Here is a 26340-nt window from a genome sequence, read left to right on the forward strand (position 1 = left end):
TACTTTTGTGCAACCACCATAAGACTTGGGTTATGGTGCTTTATGTGTGTAGTATAAAATTTTAAATCTACATAACGTGGATGTCTGGATGGACACTAAGTGAGCCAAAAGCTGTAGTTTCTTACTTGAAAGAGTTCTAACTTTGTATTTCCCGTGTTGGATGCAAAGTGCCTCCAAAGTTATGAGGTTCACTAAAAGAAACCAACACACGTAGCTAAGTAATTGTCCTTTAAATAAGAGTTTTCCTTATTTTACTAAAAGCAGAGTTTAGGGTTTGAAGAAGAGTAGTCATGAAGGAATGGGCCCCAGATGTAAAATTCATTCTTGATTGCTGTGGAGATCTGAGTGTTTCTCCAGTGCTGATCACTTTTAATTGGTATTTTTATAGGACCAGCTTACACTGACCTATCATGGCATCCAACAAATTTGTCATTAAGGTAAGTAGAATGTCATAGCTTTAAAAAAATAATAGATCTCTAATACTGCTCTGAATGTGTCTGTTGATACTAAAAGTGCATCCTTCAGGCTTCTGGTGATAGAAGCATACTTGACATGAGCTTTTTTTCTCCCTCTGTAATCAAACTTGGAATTGCTGCTGTGTCATGGCAGAGTGTGTCTGGGGTCAGCTGAGGATTAAAAGGCTGTAACTAAAAGTGATTAGTTGTGCAGTGAGAATTAGAAACTGTATGAATTCTCAATAAAACACTATTTGCTACCTAAAAATCTGAATTAAACTTTTAGGTGGATTCTTTTCTTACTAAAATCTTGTAATACTATTTATGTACTTCCCAGATCTAAAAGTTCCTGGTTTAAGGTATACCAATGTTCTTAAAGTATTTATTTGTTTCTTTTTTTGCCTCTTTTTCTATTTTCAGGGATTGGTTGTTTCATGTGAATAAAATGCTATTGAAGTTAATTTTGCAGACAGTCCTAGACTTTTAGTTATGTGCTGAAGAGCAAAACTTTCTAAAACATTCTGTAATAAACATAACATTTCATAATTCTACAATTTTGACTATACCAGCTAATCAATAAATAAACCTAATTGTGATTAGCTCAACATATTATTCACTTGGAAGTGTTTTTCCAGAAATTTTCATAACACAACAGATTTTTCTTCTATGGATAGGCTTGGAATTTCTTTTGGAGGGCAGCTACAAAATCCCTCCTGAGGGATCAGGCTGTGGAAACTGTTAAAGCTTGGTTTTGTGGGTAACCAGCTTGTTTAATGAGAAGACCAAACACTTAAGTTTTGTGTGCTCTTTTCCAAGGAAAACTGCTGTCATTTAGTGGGATGTTTGCTTTATATTTTTACTGTTTAACAGGATTGTAAACCTTCAGAAGGTTAACAGTATCATATTATTCAGTGTTGCTGAGTTGGTAGAGGGACTTAGAGGAGAAATATATTTGATTTTGAGCACATTTTAGCTGATACTCTGAGTCTGTGCACCACTGATGTCGATAACAACAGGAGCTGAGGCTGAAGGCATTGCTTTTCTCTGCTGAGAACTCTCGATATTATGAATATTGAGGCATCTCTATATTCATGTAAGTGCCCAATAAGAAAAGTGGTATGAGTTGGAATGTCTTTACTCAATAAAAAGTCTGAAGACTCTTGGTTTCTGACCTGCATCATTACAGCTTCATTATTCAGCAAGGATGTGTACCTGGTATTCAGCATGGACCTTGCAATCACCAAGTTTAGCATCCCTGACTGCCTGAGCAAGGGCTAGGTTCTCATTGAGCATGTCTGTAGGTAAGCAGTATCACAGATAGAGCTTTTGAAAATGCTAATGAAATACAACTTTTTCTTCCTTACAGTATTTGAGAAATGAGAGTAAGTTTTTGCATGTACCAAATGCTGAAAATTAACTTTGCCTTGACCTGATTGAAATCGACTTTGTGCACAGGTTAACAATTTACTTGTTAGGTGGGGGATTTTGTATGTCAAGTTTTGCTTTTTTTAAATTTGCTGGATTTGTATTGCATATGACTATTTTCTAAGACTTTTCAGCTTTCACATAAGTTTTGCACAGAAGATCCCCATGCAATAGATTCTCCATTAAAAACTATTCCTACTTGTCTCTGCAGGCAGAGTACAGAAAATACTATATTCTTAATTTTAGATTCCTCGTGTTTAAAGCTGATGGAAGCATTTTACTGAGTCTGAAAATGAAAAGCAAGTCCACAGGAGTGACATGAAGATGGAGCCCCTCGAGCTGTGAGGAAAGGCTGAGAGAATTGAGGTTGTTCAGCTTGGAGGGGGCTTCAGGGTGACCTAATTATGGCCTTCCAGTACCTGAAAGGAGCTTACAAGAAAGGTGGAGAGGGGCTATTTACTAGAGCATGTAGTGACAGGAAAAGGGGGACTAGGTTTAAACTGAAGGAGAGTAGGTTTAGATTTGATATTAGGAAGAAATTCTTCCTTATAAGGGAATGGTGATACACTGGAACAGGTAGCCAAGAGAAGTTGTGGGTGCCCCATCTCTTGAAGTGTTCAAGGCCACTCAGAGCCCCATCCAGTCTGACCTGGTCTAGTGGAGGGTGTCCCTGCCCCTGGCAGGATGATAAAAATGGAGGGGGGATGGTTTCTAAGGTCTCTTTTAACCCAAACAACTGATTCCATGTTTCAGGTGCCTTGCCTTGTCTTTTACATTCTCTACTTTTAAGATTTTAGATTTTGCAAACCTGTGTATGTGTATCTTTCTGGTAAGAGAATGAAAAATTCAGGTTATCAGTCTGTCAAATCTTAGCCGACTATCAAGTAATTAAGTGGAAACCCCCTCTAATTTGTTTAACTTCGCTTGTTACCGACGCCTGTTTTTACCTGCGGATCTACGCACATTGGTGTAATGGTTGGTGACTTCCAGTGGAGGGAGCAATTGGTCTGTTTTTGAGAGGCCAACCTAAGCTTGGCTTTATGGGCCATTAAGAGAGATTAAAATAAACTAATTGATGCAGTAAAATAGCTTTAAACGTTAATACAGAAACTACACTTGGGTCCTAAACACACATTCTTCACCTACCAAGCAGCTGGATGATACAGCCTTGTGATTTGCAATAGATAATATTTTATGCAAGTTAATTTGATCATCGGTTTTCTATTTTATATTGATATTTCATAAGCATTGTGTGGTAAAATACCCCCACCATATGAATTTAATTAATCTTTTTCTGTGTGTTGCTAAAATATTTTACTGCTGTTCTGAGAAATAAATCTTAACTTTAATTGGTGAGGCTTAAAGCAAAGTCTTGAACTCTATATGGATTTCAAAAATAATGTCACTAGGGCCTTATTTAAAACTTTGGACAAAGTAGAAAGAATTCCTCTTCCAGAGTGGTGTAAATTAACTTTATTCATGCCAAGCTGCAGAACTAAATATAGTAATTTTTATGGCTGCAATAGAAAAAATTCATTTACTGTTTTCTGCAGTTTGTTCATTTGCCAAAGACAGAGGAGTAACTTGTTACTACATTTCAATAGCTCAACTCAAAGGGGAGCTTTTTTTCCTACTTGGAGCACTGTTCTGTCTCAGATTTGTAGGTCTTAGATTAAGATAATTGTAGCTTTAGTATTCCTTTTGGTCATCCAGCTCACTCTGCAATTGATTTTTCAGCATTGTGGCTCCTGGTTACCAATGTAAATTATTGCATGCTGGACATATATATAACTTTTTTGATCCTTCCTACTTATTTTTTGCCTGCTTTAGGTGGAAAGTTCATTTAAATCAGCAAGCACAGCTTCTTGTTTTATATTGGGAACAAAGATGGAAATACTGGATATGATTGGACAGGAGAATGACAGTGGGATTGTAATATGATCAGTTTGTGTACTTTGTGTTTTTAGATTGCTGTATCTTAATATAATCATTAAGATACTGACTTACAACCAAAGGCATTCTAACATCTGTCTTTCGAACCTTAGGAGTGCTCCATGAAAGAAAGTGTGTGTAGCAAGAACATTGATTATAGGCTGGAACAGCAGGCAGAAGGAAGTGGAAAGCCATGTTCCTGTCAGACATTGTCTCATTATGGCCTGACAGCCCTGGCTGGGTCATTTTAGGGTCTGCTTAACACCTGTGGATTGTCTTGGGTGTGGAATAACAAGATGAGAATTAATTTTGATATTTGCAATGTTTTCTTTTTTTAGTTACCAGTTGAAATGAAGTACAGTGATAGTACATTGGCAAAGATTTCTCCACCAGTTCTGCCCATCTGGGTGATTCTTAGGTGACATCTCAAAAGGCTTGACAGATTAGAGTGTACATTTCTGTGAAAGTGTCCATTGAATTAGCCCAGTATTCCTGTAAATATACTGTTAAGCCATAATATTTTTGTAAGAAATTGATGTGTTTTCTTCTTGGGAATTGTTTGGAGAAAAAAAAACTATGGAGATGAGTAGGTTTTCTTACCTGATTTTTTATTTATCTTTGATCCCATAAAGTGAGTGATAAAGGATAACAGATGTGTTTATGTAGCTTACATACTATATTAAGTCCACAGATACATGAGTGCAGTGCTGTCAAGTGGAGAGCAAGGATAAGGAATGCTTGGTGTTTGTATTTAAAGTAAATTTTTATATTATTGTAAGTGCTCAGAGTTATGAGACTGATTCTACAGCTTTTTTGTGTACATAGTTGTGAGCATGTTAGCATTCTGAGTTTTGATTTGAGAATTAATCTTTTTTTAGAAAGTACTTAGTTAAATTAACCAATAAATACAGTATTTCTTATGTTAATTTCATTTCCTCTTCACTGCAAAATGAAGGTATTTTGTATGTGAAATTCCTGTGGTTGGAGTACTTAAGTGTTTCAATAGAAACATGCTAAGATTAGGTTTCTCTGATTTAAATAGAGTTTCTTAAAATATTCTAAATCTAAAACTGAGGTGCTGGTGTTCTCTAAACAGATTAAGGGTTGTTGAGTTTTACGTGTATTGTGTGTTCTTATATTTGCTGTTTGGGTCTTTAAAAATTAAGAAATGGTTATGTTAACCATTAAATAGTGGTTTTCTAGAGATGGACCATTCCTGAAGTGGTATTGCTCAGAGCAGCTGGAAATACAGGTGGTTGAAGTTGATATTGTCAAGTAGCATCACACTTCACTCAGCTGTCATATTTGTTTCCGTATAAATGGATAAAATAGGATACTTGTCTAAAAGGGCTTAGAAGTCTTAAAGAAGATGATGAAAAAGGAGCAGGAGGGAATGTGATTTAAAATAGGAAATGCAAACAATAATAATGGCTGGAGGGACATCTATTTAGTTCTCTTTCTTAATGCTCCAGTAAATTCCCAATTTCATGGGACCAGATATGGAACGGCTAAAGTGATGAGTAAATAAGTTCCAGAAGAAACAAAAGAGGAAGTTGGGAGGTAGAAGGGGCAGGAAAATTAAGTGTACAATATAATTCTAAATCTCATGGAGTCAGTGGAAGTTTCCTCACTGACCTCAGAGGATTAATTTTCAAGCCTAGGGAAATGACGAGTGGATGAAGAGTTGAGAGATTAAAGTGTTAGCAGAAGGAGAAAGGAATAGGAAGTCAGAGGTATAAACAACAATAGTGGAAACACTGCTTTCATGGGGATCACTTCAAATAAGGAATAAAAGGATCATCCAACTTGTATTACTTCTTTTGGTAATTCAAATCTTGTTAGTTTTTAAAGTACCACTTGTGCATGAAAACAACTAACTGTGCTAACTGTGAGCGCAATGCTGCTGTGGCAATGATATGGGATTCTAAATACCCACCATACTAAGAAGTGTGGGGTTTTTTTTCAAATCTAATTAATTCAAAGATGTAAGTTCCATGCTACTTGCCACGTGCTTTATTTCTGACCAGCACTGCCAGATTTTACACCTCCACTGTTCAGCTTTGGGGAGATCCTGGTGGTGCTGCCTGCTTGACCCCAGAGTCCAGCCCTGGAGGAGGAAAGGATGGGAAACTTAGAAGCAGACGTGCAATTCCCTGAGTCCAGCAAAACATACGGGCTTAGCAGCAATGCTGCATGGGGTCACCAAATGTCTTTAGGTCCTGGGAGAGGCTTCATCTTACACTGTAGGTGACATTAGTCAATTCTTTCCAGTGGGTTCAGATGGAGGTTAGTAGACTGGAAGGTAAAGAGATCCATGTTTCATGCACTACCTCGTACAAACAGTTTAATGATGGACCAATGCAGATTTTACTCTAGATAGTATGATAATGAACATTTATTATATTTTGGTAATTTTTTATGTAGCCTCTCCTTACTTTGGACAATGTAGATGGATTCTAGTATGTGGGAGCTATCTGAATATTTGATGTAAGAGTGTATTCTGATGGGACTGTGGAATAAGTGGGAGAAGAGTGACTGACAACACGTTTTCATTTTTTTCCTGATGTTTCATCCATGTAGTTCACAACTTCCTTAAAAGGCACCTATTTTTAATAGCAAAATTATTGCTTAGTTTCAATTCTCAAATAAAAGCTTTGTTTCTGGACATTTTGTGTTCCAGTTTGGGGACATTTTGTGCTCCCTGCAGAGCTTACTCAGCCATGACTTTGCAGTATTTTTCTTGAGTCAGTAGCCAGACATTTCCTTAAATAATGGTACCACAGCACATGGCCGCCTGTTTCATTGTTGTGCTGCAGTCATGGCTCTGCACAGGCACCTATGATGCTCAGCTGTTGTGAAAATCCTTTAAACTGCTGATAAAATGATGACTCATGGTCACCTGATGAAAACAGATTCATTACCATGACTCCAGAAAGTTTAGCTCCCATGAAGTGTTTCACTTCCCACACTAGTTCTTCTAAAAGAGATGATACCGCAGTTATTTTCTAACAGTTGACAGCTGCCCAATTAAGTGTGACAGTGTGGTTGGAAAAAATTTGGATTCCAGACTTCTTTTAATAATGGTTTAAGGAACTAAAATCTGTATGAGCTGTGAAGCAGTCACCAACATTCTTCACAGTGTTACTTGAAGTGATTTCTAATCAAATTATACATTTTGGATTTCATTTACCACTACAAAATTAAGTTCTGACCCAAACTTCACTGGAGTCAATGTGTTTTGGGTCAGAGCCTGTAGGAATATATTGGTAGCATGCTGTAAAGACATACTAATTTATTCCATAAATGATTTTCCTCAGTCCAGGTTATCTGTGTTTTTAATGTATTGTGTTTGTATATAATGTCAGCATGTAAGGAAGTTAGGTTGGAAAAATATGGAAAAGTAATACAGCCAAATAATAAAATATAAATGGATTTTAATTCCAGTATGAAAGGAGTAAAATTAAATCCCATTTAATTTAAGTCAGTGTTGCTGACTTGTGATTCCCCAGAGACTGCGAGAGGATGGGTGAATTAAAATAGAAATATGAAAAAAACCTGCTACATTAGAATTGCATGTGGATGATGTTATGTTATAAGGTGGAAAAAGGTTCTTAACAAGGATTTGAATGTAGGGTAGTGTGGGATAGCTCATTGACTCTTAAATGATCAGGAGTTTGGTGATTTTTGTCCTTATCTAGTTTCCCTCTTTTGAAAATATTTCTGACACACAATGCTTAAGAAAGTCACCATATTAAATTACTCCTAACATGTATGATTGAAACTTGCTACAATGACTAGTATAAACAGGTGTTGGCTAAATAATTAATGCTTTAAAATTTAACATGCAAACTCCTACATTTTTTTCTTTGATACTTCTTCACTTCTTGGGTTTCTTCCCATTTATTTTCCAACTGATTCATTTTAAACTTAGATGATGAACATCATGTGTTTATTTTGTGCCAAAAACTTACCTAGTTTGAAAAAGAATGATCTCATCAGAATTGAAAATTAGCTCCAGATATTAAAAAAAAGGTAGAAATAAGATGGATTTCTCAGCTGTTTTAATATCAGTCATACAAACTTTATCAACAAATTATGTATGGAAGAGTCAGGGCTTGTTTTCATGGTGGTGCTTGTTTTTTCCCTGAATAAATCTCCACCATTTTCATTACCACAAGCAATGTTGTAATGGAAAGGCAAAGTGTTGGAGATCGAATAAAGAAATTAAGTAATAATGTTAAAAACCCCTTTGAAATAAAAGCCCCAAAATGGAGTGAAGACGTCTCTTGATTGACAGAGGAGAACTCTTAATGCAGAACACAACTCCAGTACAGTGTGTCTGCATTGGAGCCCTTCTGCTGTTGTGTGCTGGTGTTTTTTACAGAATTCATCTACTTCTGCCTTTGTGTGTTGTTGCTTGGCCAAATGACAGAAAGAATAAACACCTTTCAATAAGGCATAGAAGTCAGGTCAGCTGTGTGTGTTTGTTCACTCAGAGAGAGATGTGTGAGTGAAGGTAGCTCTTGCCAGGCCGTGGTGTCTGGCCCTTGATATGTGAAACTCACCTGTTGTTTATTTCCCTGCTTCAAGGAGTGCAGTGCTTTGAATGAAGCCTCCATGAGAGGCAGCTCTTCCTTCTTACTACGCAACAGTGTTTGCAACTAACTGAAAGCTTTTCACTTGGGAAAGTGGGAAAAAGTAGTTTGTGATCTAGATCATGTGCTGACATTTAGAACCAAAATCTTCACTGATGTGATTTGAGTGTTTTCCTGTTGGCTGTGTACACTTTGCTAGGGAAGTAGGGTCCATTTATGAAACCTTAAGGGCAAGTGTCATCTTTCTTGGGTTTCTACCGTTTTATCTTTGACCTTTGCTGATGGTTCTTTGCTGCTTTTGTTATAGATGTGTTTTACAGACAAGATCCTCTTGCAGGAAATCCTGAATCTCCACGCTTTGGCAAAACTGAGATTTTATTACTTTTTCTGTGTAACTGGCTGTGTACTATGAGATGGCATTCAAGTGGAGGATCACTGTAAAAATGTTGCATCAAAGCTGGTTGGAGAATAGTCAGTTATTAGTCTCGAGGGAGAATGGGAACAGAGATAAGGAAGAATGACACAGTGGTTTTCACCCAAGAAAATGTGTCATAGCCACAGAACATTTTCTCAGCATTTTCATATCTTTGATGACTGAGGTTTGTAAAGTTACTTCAACAATTTTATCCTCATTTTACTCTAAAAAGTTATGTGGTAAGTAAGCCAAACTAAGCTCTCTTTTCTGTGCAAGGTCCTCTTTGCACATCCCTGCTTAGTTTCCAGGATTAGTACGATGCCTGGCATACCTGACACCACTCAGCTGGTGAAACAATAGTTTATATAAGGTATAGTTAAATACAGCCTTTCAAGCTTGAGCCAATATTCTCTTCTTGTAAACTCCAACAAGTGTCTTTGCTTGTTGAATAGCTCAGTGATTTAACAGCACTTATAATGGACCAAATATAGAGGGCTGTGGTTTATCCTGGTTTGTATCATACAGATAAAGTCTGAGAGAAGAGTAACGTGTAGATCTGAACAGAAAATATTTGCTGAACTTAAGAGTTGGGAAAGAGCTCACTCTTGGGCCATTAAAGAGGATCTGTTCAATGCCAGGATCCTAGGATGTGACAGTTAGTAGGGTCATGCAGAATGTAACTTTCCCTTCTTTATTTTGACATTCCTATTGCATAAAAATAGGAAAGAGAGTCATTTGAGCTGGAAAAGAGTGTGCTGCCCTGCCATAATAAAGTAATCTTCAGCAGTGGAAAACAAACCTACAAAGAGTTATTCATTCCCTCCGTGGTATTGTCTACAAGTCTCTGGTTCTCATTTGCCTGGGTGTTAAACTGACACAGTCACAATCCATGGTTCAGGGAATTTGCAAACAACTTGGATGATAGGATTAAGCCTGACACATCAAAAGTTGAAAATTAATCCCATAATTTAAAAAAGCAAACAACAACATACTCTCATCTCAAACAATGGCTACAGAGTGTTTGAAGCATAACATTAAATCGCTGAATAGCAGAAAGCAGTGATTAAATCATAGGCTACCATGTGTGGAAATAAAGAGCAGCATTGGTTTATAGATTTCTCCCGAAAATTGATAGAATTTGTTACTAGTTTTAAATGTTTTTATGTCAATTTATATGTTAATGTGCTTCATTAAATTGAATTGAATATTTAATTTTACTTTTATTGTTTGGTGGAAATGGGGTGGTGTGTACAAATGACCTCAAAGGACAAAAAAATGTTAAAGAAAATGTGTCTTTGTCTATATCCCTTCACCCTGATAATTGGCAGGAATTTTGATTTGTAGAATATTTGGAGGATACAACTAGGGGTACTTTTTGATTATGAACTGGAAAGAGATTTAATTACAGATGCTCAGCATATTCTACATAGTTCAGAAAACTCTTTGCTAATTTGAAGCCATTTTCTGTAGGGTTATTAGAGATGGTTCATTTGTTGCTGTTTTGGAGAGGCCTACATTACTGAGCATGTAGGAACTTGGGATTTAATCTGGTTTTGTAAATTCCTATTTGAACTATGATACAGATTTTGGGTAGGAAAAATTCAGTGATGAAGAATACAATTTAAAAATATTTTAAGTTCAGAAGTGAAATGATAGTCGGTATTGCTAGAACCTGCCTTTCTTTATCTTGTACAAGCATCAAGGAATCTCACAGTATTTCAGGCTGTACACCTAGAAAATCACTTAAAGTTCTCTTGTTGGTAGCCAGCGCTGTGACAAGGTGAGATAACTGTTTTTTATGTACCATTAACAGGCAGCATTCACACTCCAAGCAGAGAAAATGAAGCTGGCAAAATATAATTTCCAGATTTGTAAGTAGGCTACAAGTATAAGTGTATTTGAGCTGTTACAAAGTGGTAGAAGTACCAGTGATGATCACAGATTCTTAAAACCTAATAGAATATTTGATCTTCACTGTGGACTACAAATACAAAACTAGTTTAGAAGGAGAGAATACTTCAAAAATTTTATCTACAGACATACTGGTGACTTTAACTTGATACAAGTGGTAATTTCAGAAAAGGCAGGGTAATGGTACTTAAGAAGATAAGCTTGTTCACCAAGAGCGTCTACTCTGTAGTACTGCCCAAATCCAAATTATCTCTGGCTGCTATCATATTGGTACTTGGTTTTGAAATACTCCTTCTTTCTCTTTGGATTGCCACACAGATATGGTGCTTAGGCCCTGATCAACAAGTGGCTTGCTCATTTCTCTCATTTGACCATCTGCAAGTCACTTCAGTGACTTTCAAGATGTTTAGATTAGTTCCCTTGTGTTCTCAGTAATGCTTTGGATCTCCTCAAAGTGTCCATATGCTACTTATTTAAATGTTGAAATAGTTAGACATTAGTCCAAATTTGTCGAAACAGAATTAAGTTTAAATGCTGTGTTACCTATTACCTTACTAGTGTAGTGAAAACCAGCAAGGCTTTGTAGTTTTCTTGTGGGTTGAGTGATGGAGGTTCCTGTGTATTTAAGGTGAGGAGTCCAGGTTTTTCCACAAAGTGAAAACACTGTGAAAATTCCCTTCTGTGAGGGCTTATTCTCAGCAGCAAAGATCTCCCTTGCTGTTATTGTCATGTTTAAAGCAGCACTGTAAAGAGGCTTAAAAAGCAGACAGATCTAGGGGAATGTATAAAGGGAAAAGTGGCAGGGTCAGGAAACAGGCTGTGGAAGGTCTGTCCTATGGGCTGGGAGCAACTGTGGCATCAGCTGTCACCTGTACAACTGCTGTTGAATTGCAGAGGAGTCTGTATGACTTGTTAAATTGTAGATAAATGCAGATAATAAACATAAAAATGCAAAAAATTGCCATTAACTTCCTGAGGAACTGATTGCACGTGAACGGGTGATGGGATTGGAATGAGTACTTTGCCACCTGAAGAAAAAGGCAATCTTGGACTGAATGCTTGTGTGTTCTGGAGTTTCCCTCTGTGACTTCCACAGGAAGGTTTTGCAGTCTGGCATTGAACAAAATAAATTCTCAGGCCTTCCTTTGTTGTTTGCAGCTGTCTTCAACCAATCTGTTAATATTTCTGGACAAATGCAAAAGCTGAATGTTTACAAATAATTTCACACTGAAGAAATGTGCAGCATAATGCTTTATTTACCAAAAAATACGGGTCCCAGCAGCCAGGCTCCAGGAGGCAGGCTGACAACCAGTAGAGCTGTGGAAATCCCGTAGTGCTGCTTGGATCTCCCTCCCTGGGACACTTCAGCCAAGGAGCCCCCTCCTCCGAGGAGTGGGCAATGAGGATAATGCAATGCCGTTCTGTCTGGTTACAGAGCCATGCTGCTTCCTCCAGGAAGCTCAGAAGGACCCCTTTCAAGGGTCATTTACAGTTTGTGTTTGCGGTGAATTACCCTTCATACATATTTCATTTCTATTGGCTCCTCAATCACTTCTCTAATTTGGGAAGTGTACTTTGAAAGACTTTCGGTGACATGTTTATTTTTCTTAAATGCTTATGGAACAGAAACTCAGCCTCATGAGGGATGTGTGTCCCAAATAAAATTAGAATGATCCCACAGTGTTCATTCTGTTCATCAGTTATGCTCTTGATTTTTTTTCTCTCTTCTAACATTAATCCTGGAATTTTAGAAAAGGAACTGTTTTGAAAAACTTTGCTTTCTGTGCACGTTAGATTATCAGTAGGGCGTAAGCATGGGGAAAACTTTAAAAGTTTTTTCTCCTTCCCCCTTCACCTTCCCACATATGCAAATGAACAATAGGACTAGAAATCTGTCTCAAACCTTTGGACAGATGCATTCTTGGTACAGCCTTGTACTGTCAATCCTTCTTTTTATTTTTTTTTTCCCCTCTTCACTGAGATCTTAGGAATTTCAGCCATGGATAGTGAGGTTCACAGATAAATGTTGGAAGGATGAGGGCCTCTGCTTTCTGTTGGCGGCTGTGGCAGGAAGTGTCAATTAGTGTGAAAAATACTGGGAGTTCTTGCACTGAGTGACTGTAGTAAATATATTTTGTTTATTCTGCATACTTGCCTTTTAAAGTTTTATGTTTGATTGCTAGACATAAGGAGTGGGAAGGTGGGGCAGTTTGATGCCCTTTACCTATTGGCAGTCCTTAGCTGTGTGTGAATGGTAAAGCTACTAATTGGTTTCCCTGTAGTACGGGGAGCTTGCATCTTCTTAGTGATTTCACAGTGCTCTCTTTCCTCTGAAAGACTTTGCTTTTTATTAAAAAGAAAAAAAATGTTGCAGGAGATTTTTCCAGTGATTCCTAAGTAAATTATTAACAGCAATTTGTACCAAAAATCAGCTAAGAATCAGCAGATCAGACATCTAAGACAGTTAGGAACTATAGCTCCTAATTGTATACAAATTAGAGTAATTTAATACATTTCATGTGATAAAACAATACAAGTGAAATTACCATAGTTTCAGAATGTCTCAGCTTCTAGCAATGATGATGTTTGTTATTTTTAATTTCTTGATTTTATTTTCCTTTCTATGCAATGTATAGGGAAGAAAACTTAATTTTTATGAAATATGGGTCCTCTTATTACTTTTAGAAAAGGTTTATTTCAATTTTTTTTTAATTAATTACTTGTAGAAAAAGAAGTAAAAACTTTGTATGTAGGTACATGTATGTTGTAATGCTCATTTTCAGAAACTCAAATCTCAGTGCTTCTAGTATTTGCAGTCTGGAATTGATTGTAAGCATAATAGGTTATTTCATGCTGCTTCTCATTATATTCATGGTTACGATACTGAAATGTTAAGACCACACACAGACAACAACATCTCCAGCCACTTACGCATGTAAACAGTCTGGCTTTTTACAAAGTGGAAAAATATTTCTTGTGCAGTATTTTTAACATGATCAGCATGTTAAGGCGTAATCTGCAACTGTGTCAACATTTCTTTGGCTGTAACCATTAATTCTGTAGCCTCTTGATAATATGTAAAATGTGAGACTGCTTTGTTTACTACTGGGATTTGTCAGCAATTACTGTCTGCATTTAGCTTAGTGCTTTCAAATATATAATAGATCAAAGAGTTATTTTGCATCATCACTGTGGCTTTAGTAAAACAAAGGATGTTTTTTTTCCCCAGCTGGCTTTGAGTCCTTCAAAGGGCCATTGGAGCAATAATTTTCATAGGTATTGTATTTACACCCATTTGATATTGGTAGGCACAGGTACACTACATTAAATAACCTTCTGCTGCTACTGTTTGACAGGAATTTAGCTATAGGGACAGGAATGTACATTTCTTTCAGCCTCAGTTCTTGTGAGACCTGGCATAGCTTCAACATAGCTGGCAATTTTTGTTTTGCTTATTTTTGTGTAATTAATGCATGTTTTCAGCATTCTTCTTACCATCAGGAACTGCAAGTGCAGTGGTCATGTGCAATGTTATCTAAGTGTCATATCATTTTCATCACAAAGAACTGAGCATTACAAGTTCTGATAGACAAGTTCTTCATATGGATACATATATATGGAGCTAATTAAGAGTAAGAAGGCATAAAAGCATTTTAATGGATAACATATCTGTTCAAGTAATAAATATTTGGGTTTATATAGTTCCTTTATCTCTGTTCTCAAAGATAATTTATTAACATGTTTATGAATTTAGTTTCAATGTATTTTTGTGGTTTTGCAAATAACAAAAAGAACAAACTCCCAAACTTATCAGACAAATGTGCAGAACTTTGGTAACAATATTTTTGTTTAGTTAGAAGTAGGCTGTAAAATCACTTAAACTTACTACTGCTCCTCAGAAGATTGCCATTAATTAATTCTGTGATCTCAGGGGCATTTGGTTAAAATATTTCACCTGAGCTTTTTCTATGACTTTGTACAATTCTGACATATTTGTTTTTCTATGAGTATTTTACTTAAGATATATAAATAATGGCACATCAATCTATAAGACTGACTTTAGAAATCTCAAAATGCAGATACTGTAATATGGATAAGGGAAATTGTTGGGGAGTTCAGTTTTAGGAATAGTCAGCTGACAGAATAAGCTTCTATATGAAACTCTTAAGGCAAACCTGCATTTGTAAAGTCACTCTTATAAAGTATTTATTAAATGTGTCAATATTACTGAAGGAGATTAGGAAAGCTTTCAGTTCGTAGATCACTATCTTTTTGTTTTTAATACTTAAATGCTCTCTGCTGCTTAAATTCTGTTGCCATTTCTAAAAACCACTCAAACCAGATGTTTTGTTAAAATTTGAATTAATCTTTTGCCCAGTAAAACCCTAAGATACTGTTCTCCTAAACAGTTCTGTTTACTGTTCTCTTTATATGAATAAAGAGAATCAATGTGTTTCATCATTCCTGTTCTGCTGTCTGGTCCAGTTTCATTTCCTCTGATGAAAAAATGATAAATATAACTTACAAAGTGAGGCAGCAAAATTATCTCTATCAGTTAGTTAAAACTAAGTTCTTGACAGCAGTTTTTTTTTTCCAAGATTTTAAGCATTAAATATTAAATGTAATAAATTACTAATTTCCTGCTAAGAATTTATTGAGTGAAATAGTTGAATTTTTTACTTGTTTTTTTTCCCATCAGAGGTGTTATTTTGGTCATATGTGCCAGCTCTGTATCCAAGTCTTTTGCATGGTAACAAATCCCAGGCTTTAAGAAGCAGCAGTAATTTTAAATGGGGTTTTGTGATGAACCCTTTGCCCTTGGTTTGGATCTCTCTCCACCAAATTATACACCTCTGGGAAAATCAGTTTTTAGATTCACTTTTCATTTAGGAAAATCCTCCACTGACAGGGAATCTCCTGCGATCTTGGTGGTCCCTGCTGCATTGGTGATGAGAAGGGAGGAGATTGAGCCTTTCCAGTTGGAAAGTAAGGAAGAGAAAGGATGGGATGATTTATTTAAACAAAATAAAAATAAAACAACAAAAAGCAAAAAACCTGCTGAAGATCCTTGTTATTTATGGAGCAGAGCCTGGGGGTAGCTATCATGGGAATGGGCTACAGGGATATTCAGTAGTTTGTGTGAGAAACAGAGACTGATGATAGGAGAGCAGTGGAGCAGGAATGAAGGGAAAATGGATGGTGGATGTCAGTGCTGGAACAGGGATGTGCAGGCAATGTCAAGCTGAGAACTAGACTAAAGGTGTAGAGAAGGTTGGGAACAAGACAAAGTGTGGTGCAGCGGGAGTAAAACAGGAATTCATAGTGGTTTGATAATGGGATGAGGATTAGAGTAGTAAATGATACTCAAACTGATGAAAAACCTCGAGTGGCAAGATTAATTGGTTGAAAAGCTGTTTTCAGCCGCTTGGAGCAGGGAGGAGATCAGGAATATCCAGATGTCGGAAGGTGTAAATTCTGAGGGATGATGGGCACAGTTGTCTGTTTTATGTTTCATGCTCCCCTTTGCACCCCAGAAGGAGAACCTAAGGCCCCTGAGGTGTCACAGGGTGGCAAAATGTTTTCTCCCTTTCCAAAGAAAGGCTGATGGTTTACTGCACTTTAATTGTATTGATCCGGTCAGGGGAGACGTCTGTGGAGCTTCCAATCCTGCCTGTTTCCCTGTGGGAGTCAATGTGTCACCAGATGGCAGATTTTCCTTAATCAGTTTTCCACCTGCCCTTTCCAAGGTCGTATTCAGAGCCATTTAACTTCATAAATGTACTTGCAGTCATCAAGGAGCATGCGTGGTGTCCTTGGCCTTTCTGGAAGTTGTTCTGTAGCATATTGTGATTGTGTTTTATTATAGCACTGCTTCACTCTGCCCATTTTCATAGTTATATAAAATATTTCATACAAAAAGGGTGAATTTCTCATTATGGTTTTTAAACACTTGTACATTTACCTGAATCTTTGGAGAAATACTTGGTTGATAAAATTGAAGTTTTGTTGTGGGTTGTTGTTACTCTTCAGTATTTCTCTGAAGATCTAATGAAGGGAGGTTGAAAGGCATATTGAAAAACTTTAAAGCCAGCAAGATTTGGAGCATCTAGCACTCCTACGATGTTGTAATCATTAATAATAATGAATTAAAATGTTTACACACCCTGATCTCTGTTGTTCTCTTTGATGTTAATTACGTTACAGCAGATCACGAGTTCATTCTTCATATCAGACAAATAAGGAAATATTTCCTCTTCATTTATCTGTGTCCCTTAGCAACACAGTAGGTCTTATGCATTGTTGAATAACATGTGGTTTTGCTGCCTTTGCTATATACAAATAACTTGTCTTTCCATTTTTTTAAAAAGCCCTGAGTGGAAATTGGTTATTTAATTCGAGCAAAAAATAATACAAAGATAGAAATATATGGCCATAGGTGACTACAATGAAGCTTAATAGTGTTCTTGGAGATGTTAAAGCCAAGTATTTTTTTTTTCCTTCTTTTTGTCTTGCTCTTATTAATGTGACTCAGATTAAATGGATGGTGTGATCACTTGTTCCTGTCTGTGTGGTTCTTGACATCCAGGAGCTGTAATCTGTCATGTGCTGTCATCTCTGTTCCTTCATTCCTTTTACCAAAGACAGTTGTGCAGCTAGCATAATATCAATTTTTTAAGTTAAAAAATGAGCTGTTGCTTTCCAAAGGGTAATTCCCTCTCAATCTGTAAAGTAGGTGTGGTTTTTATTTTTTTTCCCCTGTTGAAATTAATGGTAAAAAAAATGTAGGTTTTTAAATTTAATTTATCCAGGCTACACTTTTCTATGTGGCTCTTAAAACAGATGCAGACTTGTAGGAAGTGAAATCTCAGCCATAGCTGTTCTAGCTCTGCAGGTATTGTTAAATTTCCTTAGTTGGCACAGTTCTGTCTTTGGTAGGTGATTTTTGCAGCATGTGAGGCTTCATCCTTTGGATTCACTGCAAAGAAAAAAAATTGTATGACAGGCTTGTTTTTGTAACCAGTGAAATCACATTATATTTGTAGCATCTGCTGTCAGCAGATGCTACAAATATTTTAATATAGTAGTAGCAGCTACAAATATTTTAATATAAAATTCTTGATTTCTGCTAGGCATTGCTTAGGTTCCATCAGAAATGTTATTGCTGTATACAAAGAGGCCTTTTTCCTTGTCAGCCTGGTCTCTTGAACACAGTGGATTTCCAGTAGGGTGGTACAGGTCAGGATTGTACCAAGAAGGAAATAAACTTTTTGCCCTGTAATATGATCTGTCAGTTGGAGAAATGTTTCCAAGGTCTGTTCATCTGCTGCCTGCACAGGGTAAATCCTACTGCTGCACTGCCTTTAGAAGAGAGGGGAAATCTATTTCCTACAAATCATCAGGAAATTCATGTCTGAAAGTCTTCAGCAAAAAGGCATGTGGAGTTTTGCTGTTGAAGCTTATTACAAAGATTTTAAATGTTGAGAGTTGCATGTTTTCTGGGATTATTGTTAATTTTATTCAACTGTTTGAAAAATTTAATCAGGAATGTTAAACTTCTACTGGACCTACAACTTTATAGATGCTGAAGGATAAGTTTTGTCCTCAAGTACGATTGACAGTCTCTGTGTGTGCCTGTAAACTTGTTCTGCATCTATACAGAGCTGTTACAATGACCTTTTTACAATGTCTTTTAAAACTCCATTCTTTTCCATTGCTTCTACTATTGGTGATATCCTTAGTTTTAGTGAGATGGATCATTAAGAACATTTTTTAAAAAATAGCTTTTTCTTAAGCATCTGTATCCAGAAGTATGTACAGAACTCTTTATTATCTTAAAAGAAATTGTGAAAACAATGTAATTAAACATAATGCAGCCTTATAAAGACTAGTCTTAAAATCTGATTCTGTACTATGCCAAATGGATCTTTAATTCTGCTGTTTCTATATGAGTGAAAATGCTGTTGGCAGATAAGGTTTATAGCTATTGATTCATGGAGAATTTTCTTCTCAAATTCCAATTTTAACATTCTTTCTTGTGATACTGAACTGTAAGGATATTTAAAGCAGTTACTACTTAATTTCCCATGCATATTGAGTGAGAGCAGTGTTTGAAAACCCCTGGCAAGGAGACCTAAATACAAATCTTGTACTATCAAAATTTCAGTGGACTCTGGCAGGTTACATTTCTTTCATACTTCTGTGTTTCCTTTGAAAGAAAAACTTTCCCAGATGGTCATTGCAGGGTGCTGAATGAAACCAGTAATTTTATGTAAGCATGGAAGTTCATTGCCCTGACAGAATTCCTTATTTGGGTGCTGGATTCTTTGCAGAGTTTTTTTTTTTTTTTCTTTTTATCTCTACACTGTTAAATGAAGGCAAGTTGAGGGTAAGATTATCTGTAAGGTCATAGAGAAACTTAAGGCATGATGGGCAAAGGATCCTTACCAGGTTGGAACTAGAAATAAACACAGAAAGGGAAGGGTAGGGCCATACTGATAGTTATAAATTAAGTGTCAAGGTCTCAAATCTGGGAAAGGATCATCAGAATTTATAAAGTTCTATTTGAATAGTCCATTCTCCTCACTTCAGACATCTGTTACTGGTTATTGTTTGAGTGACCACCATGTACATTATACAAAAAGGAATGTGTTTTTTGTAAGATGTCTGCTAATGTGGCAGATAAAATCCCAGTGTTTGATAGCAGTGCCAAAGGGCAAAGAGGTGCTGAACAATATTCCTCATCTTTACCATAACTTTCCTTCCTGGAAAAACAGGCTTTGACAGTGGGAAAATGAAGACTGAGATAAGGAGAAGTGGAAAAGAGGCTTGGGAACTGAGAGTGATATAGACCAGAACTTGAGCAAGCAGGGGAAAAAAGTCTTCTCTTGGGCAGATGCACCAATTTTTTTAAATTTTCTTTTTGGTTGATTACAAATAGGACTTATTCTGCATGCTATGGCAATAAATTGAAAGGACTAGCAAGCTAAGTAACAGTTGTTTTTGTTGGCATGGAGTGTAATCTGGGCCCAGTTTTTACATCTCTAGCAACTGATTGTTGCTCTGTGTAAAGTAAAATGCACTGGTGGTTTTATTAATGCAAATGCTGCATCAGTATCAAAATATAATTTTTCAGAGAAGTAGTACTGGAACTGATGATAATTATTTGTTTACTCTTCAGGAGAGATTAAGCAGCTGATAGTGGTAGTTCTCTCATTTTTATTGATTATTGGCATTAAGTTTCAGTACAGCAAGCAGAGAAGTTTGTAGCCTTTAAACTATTTCTTTCACCCTTGGAGAGTTAAGCAGGTGGATACAGGTTATAGAAAATTAGGTGTGCTGCAGATATATTAAGTAATTCGGTTTTAACTTGCCATTTTAACATCTTGCTGGGTAGAAATAAACATTGCAATTAAGCAAGATTTAATTCAGCCAGGTGACATCTTAGATAGCTGATAATAGATGGCATAGCTGAATTTATTGAGCTGCTTTGTGCTGTCAGTTTTACTGTAGCCTTTGCTCGTTTAGAAGATGCATTAAAAAGGAATTTTGACCTTGGCAGGTATGGAGAAAGTATTGAATTTAAGGTCAGGAAAATTTTCGTGGAAGAATTAGGTAACTTATGGGAGTTTTGTGCAATAGGGTTACAGATGGAGCAGGGAGAAAAAGAACCTGGTGAAGGTACAAATATATGTAATCTTTCATAGGAAATGATAAAAACAAGAATTTTAAGGGTCTGTTTTACAGAAAGTGGGTGTTTTTTTCAGCAGTTTAATGCATTATGGGGGAATCTGGAAGACAAATGAAGCTCAATCAGCCTCCTGAAGGACAAGTTATTAGTTTAAGCATGATTCGCTGTATTTGCACACAATAGGACAGGATGCTGAAATGCATTTGTAGAGTTTTGCTCTTTACTAATATGTTAAAAAGCTGACCTTTTTGAAACACATGCATTAAGTTTGGAAACTAATTTTCCAGTATTATCATGTTCTCAGCTGCAAAAGAAACAACAGATATTAATATAGTTTATGAATTTATTTAGTTTTAGTTAATTTGTAGTCTGCACTGGAATAAGTACACAGAAAGCCACCTTTTAGAATATATGTGAAGAATAAACTTTGGCAGGTGGTGCTCATGTTAAACTATCCTTGCTCCACGTATGTGAGAGTGCCTTGAGTGATAGGAATAGAAATTTGCCAATTCAGTGTCTGACATCTGTGCTGGGCAAACTAGCACAAACTCCAGTGGGGCAGAATGAATGGATATGGGGATCAGTGGAACGAATTGGGAAAAAGTCTGAACACCCATTGCAAACAGAAGTCACATACATCACAGTCTTCTGGTACCTTTACAAGAGGGAGTGAGTCTCAGCACAGGGAAATCTGGTTGCCCCAACCCTTTCAGATCCTCCAGAAGGGATGGAGAAGGGCCTTCACCAAAAGCTGTTAGGTGAGCTGAAGAAGGTCCATGCACAGATTCCCTGGCTGAAGGATGGAGGCAGTGCTGGCGCTGAACAGGGAGCTCTGGGCAGATGCTGGATTTGTACCAGACCTAAGCAGGGAGCTGAGGTATGAAAGGTTAAAAAGTCTCCAGTATTGAATGACATGATGATGAACTAAAACATGTGATTCTTGGTGCACTGTGATTGGATTTGCCACAGGATTTGAAAATATTTAAGCAGTTTTATAAACCAATTCACAAATTCTGGGAGAAGGCAATCAGTGATGACTTCCAAATACAGATGCAGCTTATGAGATATAAAACCCAGGGTCTCATGGTGACAGAAGTCTAATGCATCTGCTGAGGAAAGTATCATTATTTGCTTATGCTATTAACCTTTTCCTGTAGACTTCTTGTTGCTGTCAGAGCACATGGGTCAGTATGGACCTAATATAATGTTTTATATATTTAATGTCTACATTTTCTTGCATAAAACCAGTGCTATTTATCATTTTCAGTGATTTTAATGTTTTCCACATGTATGAGAATTGGTGCTAATTATCACTGGAATTTTTCGAAGCATAATTGTGGTAAATATTTCCCACATATTTCCAATTAGTAACATAATCCACGGGAAACTTGAAGAAAAAAATTAATACAAAGACCTTGAAATGTAAAACTTAAACTTTTTTAAAAGGCATTTGCAAATAGCAGTTGAAATGCTAGGTACAGGTTGTCCTTTTTGACTGTACTAAAATTGCATCCTTTTTTCTTTAAGGCAACAGCTTTTTTGATCCCACTGAAACAGAGAAATGTTTTTTTGAGGATAAATCAGTCCTTGCCATTCTACCCCTCTCCATCTGTAAAATGGAGCTTCTCTGAAATCTTGGGAGCATGTTGCTTCCATTACTCTTCATAATAGGTGAAAATGAGCAATGTGTTACCCATGATGTCTATATATTGTGTTTTTCCTTGGGTGTTCATGATGTGATTGACCACATGTGAATATAACACCTGCCAATGCACTTAGTGTGAAAAGCAATTATAGAAACTGAGAAAGCCAGTTAGAGATTGAGCTCTTCTTATGTAAACTGGATTTGTTTCTTTAAATGTTTATGTTCATGTTAGAAACAACCATACGTTGTTTAGATCTTCATTTCCCCTATTGGAAGAGACTGGAGTCAATTAAGTTATTTTAATAAATTTTTAGAAGAAAAATGGACTTCCCAACCTCAGAACTTCCCAGCCTCAGTAACTGCATTTTATAAAGAGGAATATTTGCAGAAGGATTCATTTTAATGAATTAGAAATCTTTTTTGTGCCTGCTGGGGGCATGTTAATAAATATTGATTAACCTGTGCAATGTAATGCTGTACTCACCTACCTCCCTTAGAGGTCAGGGATGGGTTCCTGGGGCCTCCTGAAGGCCATGGTTGGAGCAGAGTCAGGTGCATTTTTTGAGCTGCATCTGGTTTAAGTTAAGGTCTTGTCATCCACCACCTGCTTCTCATTGCCCTGCTCTCCTCCCAGAGGTTACCAGTTAAGTTTGTTAGGAGAGATACATGAATAGTCACTCCCTGTTTATTCCTGTCAGACGCGGTAGATGGTGGGATGCATTTTAAAACAGATGTTGAATCAAAACTGTTTCAGGTGGGGACAGTTCTACCTGCTCAGCTCTGGTTGGTGCTGACCTGTGGGAGATGTAAGATAGAGGCAGTCTGGAGCAAGGAGAGACAGATGGGGAAAGAGCTTCCTTAGCAAGTCGTGTTTTAGTCCCAGGAGGCTTTTTGGTGACAAACACTCCAAGAGGTATTTTCCACAATCCATTCTTGCCTTTCACTAGCTCCTCAATGTTCAACTATGTTCATATTTTACATATTTTTATAAGTTGCTTGTTGCTCCTATTCTTTTTTTATTTAAGCATAAAGTCTATTTATTATATACTCTGATCAATGCCAGATGAAATGAATTTTTTTTCTTGGACATTAAGAAAAAATTATATCCCTTTTCTTGCCAGCTGGTAATTCCTTGAACCTTTTGCTGATCTGTTTCCATTTTGAAATATGATGTATTTGGTTCTGCTTTTTCAGCAGTAAGATTTAGCACATCACTTGTTCTTTTGGAAGGCTCATCTGTTTCTCCCTTGTACCTCTGTAGATAAAGCATTGAATATTTTGTTGAACTTTCCTCTTCTTCTGCCCTGTGTTGACTTAATGTGCTCCCACTTAATAGAAAGATTTTGTCCAAAGGGTGTCGCTTTTGTAATATTCCTTTTTCAGCATGAGTCACTTTTTTCTTTTGCTGTTTTGAAAAAGCTTTCTTGCTGTTCTGAAACTTTCCTGGCTGTGTTTAGACAAATTAGTTAAGACAGAGTTAAAAGTACTTCTTTTACGTACTTGGAAAATGCAATGTTTCAACCATTTCAGTAAATTTAACAATATTAAGTAGTTTGACTTGCTACACTTTTTTAGCAAATAAAAATACTTTTGCTTTATGTATTTGTCTTAAAATTTGATCATGTGCAATTAATCTATCTTTAATCTGTTAAATTATTTTGGCATAAAGATTTAGCATCTGCAAGTATTTTACATTGAAACATGGCCTGCAGATGTTTGGTTTGGTTTTGTGTTGCCTCCTGCTTCCCCATTCAGTAGCTGTGTGCTGCGGTAGGTAGCATTGTCAGGAGAGGCTGGAAAGGAAGGGAATTTCAGAGCAGGTGAGACCTCACCTCTTAGAATAAAAACGAATCTGAAATAATTGCAAAGTTGGACACGTGGAACAATTTCCTGCGTGGGACCTGCCCTCACTTCCCCGTTCTGTTTTTGTGAGAGGGAAATCAGCCCATCCCTGCAGCTGTTGGACACATAACTCAGAAATATATTAGTGCTGGAGAACTGCTGCTCCTTCATCTCAGCAATGAGCACCTTACCTTGTGAAACAAACACTGGTTTGCTTCTGCATCACCGTATAGGAAGCTTGTAAATTGTGTTTTAGTGCTATCTGGCGTCTGTTTTTTTTTCCTCTGACAGAGTTTACACCCGAAGATACTGAGGCTGGTGTCTCCACCTAATTTTTATTGCACTTAATTTTCTGGTATATTTAGAAACTAATAAAATCAGGTGGTACATTGCTAATTTCCTCAACCCTCTTGTATGGTGGCTATTTTCATGCTGAACAAATCCATCAGTAGCTTGCCAACACATACTTAGTGATCTTTTTTTGATGCTTTAAAGTCCAGCAGATTAATATTAAAATACAGCATGTATTATTTAAATTACATTACATTGTATTAAATTACAGCATGTAAAGTATGTATGGGAAAACCTGTGAAAGTCATTTAACAAGTTGAATGTCTGAAAAAAGGCCCTCAAACCTTTTTATTACTGGCTGTAATTTCTTTAAAAAATTATGTTGTCCTGTTACAGTTGGTAATATTTAGGAGTTCTGGAAGCTTTAGTGGTCATTGCAGTTGTTTTCACACCTATTGCTGTAGGACCTGATCATTACAAACCAAGTAATTCAGCCATGCAGAGTGTTTTGTACAAAGTGTTTACAAGTTCCTTTTTCTTTCCACCTGGGGAAGAAACAAAATCCCAGAACTGACTTTGTAGAGCCCAAAAGAATGTCTCAACTCCAGTTTAGTATACCAATGACAAGGCAATTCTTCTCATGAGTTACTTTCATAATAGCAAATTTTTATCATTGTTATTATTGATAGGGTAAGAGCTCGGTAAGGTAATAATCTTTATTGGCACCCACTTACCAATGATCAGGTGATACTCAATAAAATGGTATCCTGTGGCACTCTGTTGGTGTGGCAGAGCCCTAGGAAATGTCTTTAAAATTTTTCAATTAAGAATTAATTGCATTTGGTAGATTGTGAATATTTTCACCTCCTCAGTTAATATGGCCACTCACCTTCCCCAGCCTGAGTGGGATAAAAGCAGGTTGTTGCAGACATGGATATTTCATCATCGCTTGCTCACAATGATTCATAAAATACCATAGTTTTTAGAATAATACTTTTACAACAAGAGGGTGAAAGCAGCTTATTGGAATCTCAAATTATCTTTTTATTATCTTGGGCAAATACTGTGCTACTATTTCTGTTTTTCTGGATCAGTCCTGACACAGGCAGGGACATGGTATATCCTTTCAAAATGATGGTGAGATTGCACTGTTACTTGGAGACTTAGCCCCAAGGAAAAACTTGCTTTTTGCAATTGTTTGAGCTCCAACTACATGACTGTTTTCAATATGTGGGCTACAAAACCTCCTACAGAATTGGGATCAGACCAGCACAGATTGACAACCTAAATTAAGCTTAATTCTCTCATGCAATTTAGGCCTCTTTTTCAACATTGTACCTGATAGAGCAGTTCTCCAAGACGAGTTCAGATGTTTAGATTAAGTAATTACTGCTTAGCCTGGCTGTGGGTGATGAACTGAATGCTCTGCACTGCAGCATTCTTACATTGCTAAAAACATGCAGCTCCTTTACCTCGGCAGGTACTTGATTTTCTGAAGGAGTTGTCTTCATTAATTTATTTTAATCTGTTAATTTGGGTGGATCACTCAAAATTATGTGCTTTAACAATAGTGTGTTTGTCCTTAATTTGAAAGTCTCCAGTATCATACACAGCTCCATCAGATCTGAACTCCTTAGTGTTTTTTATGTTTTCCTAAGAGTTGAATCACTCACAAGTATTTCTTGTTTTCTTTTCCCATAATTTCTTAATCTTAATATCCTGTCCATCTGCATCTGTTAAGAGTCTAAAATGCTGCCTTGATGTTGCATCCTAGTTTCATGAGTTGTCAGGCCACATTTATCAGAGGATTGTTCTAAAGGCTTGTTCTCCGCTTACAGCTCTTTGCTTGGCATGGGAACCTCTCAATTTGATCTTAATGTGCTTATACCTTATTGATTGAATTTTCGAATAACTGCTTTTTCTCTTCCACTAAAACACCAGAAAATTAAACACTCCTTCTTTCAGGAATTCCTCATACATAAACTGTTCTTCTAAAAAAAGTAAGCCAACCACTTGTGAAAGATTACTTAGATATAACTTGTAGTATGCAGGTTGTAAAAGGGGAATGTCCTCCCTGCTTTTGGAAAGTCTGACTGCATTTTAGGTTGTCCAGTTCCTGCTGAATCTGTGTATAATTTACT

At 36.7% G+C, this 26340-nt stretch overlaps 1 protein-coding gene across 5 annotated transcripts in view; it reads left to right on the forward strand.

Annotated features, from left to right (window-relative positions):
• The window catches only part of SLX4IP (SLX4 interacting protein), a 70042-nt gene that overhangs the window by 2942 nt on the left and 40760 nt on the right, over window positions 1-26340 (forward strand). For all 5 annotated transcript variants that reach the window (XM_041715363.2, XM_030268815.4, XM_072927416.1 and 2 more), the window contains exon 3: window positions 389-437. In XM_041715363.2, coding sequence (XP_041571297.2) covers window positions 411-437 — 27 coding nt within the window. In that variant the 5' untranslated portion in view covers window positions 389-410. The remainder of the gene's footprint in view (window positions 1-388; window positions 438-26340) is intronic.

Source organism: Taeniopygia guttata, chromosome 3 (genome assembly GCF_048771995.1).
Source record: "Taeniopygia guttata chromosome 3, bTaeGut7.mat, whole genome shotgun sequence".
NCBI classification, from domain to species: Eukaryota; Metazoa; Chordata; class Aves; order Passeriformes; family Estrildidae; genus Taeniopygia; species Taeniopygia guttata.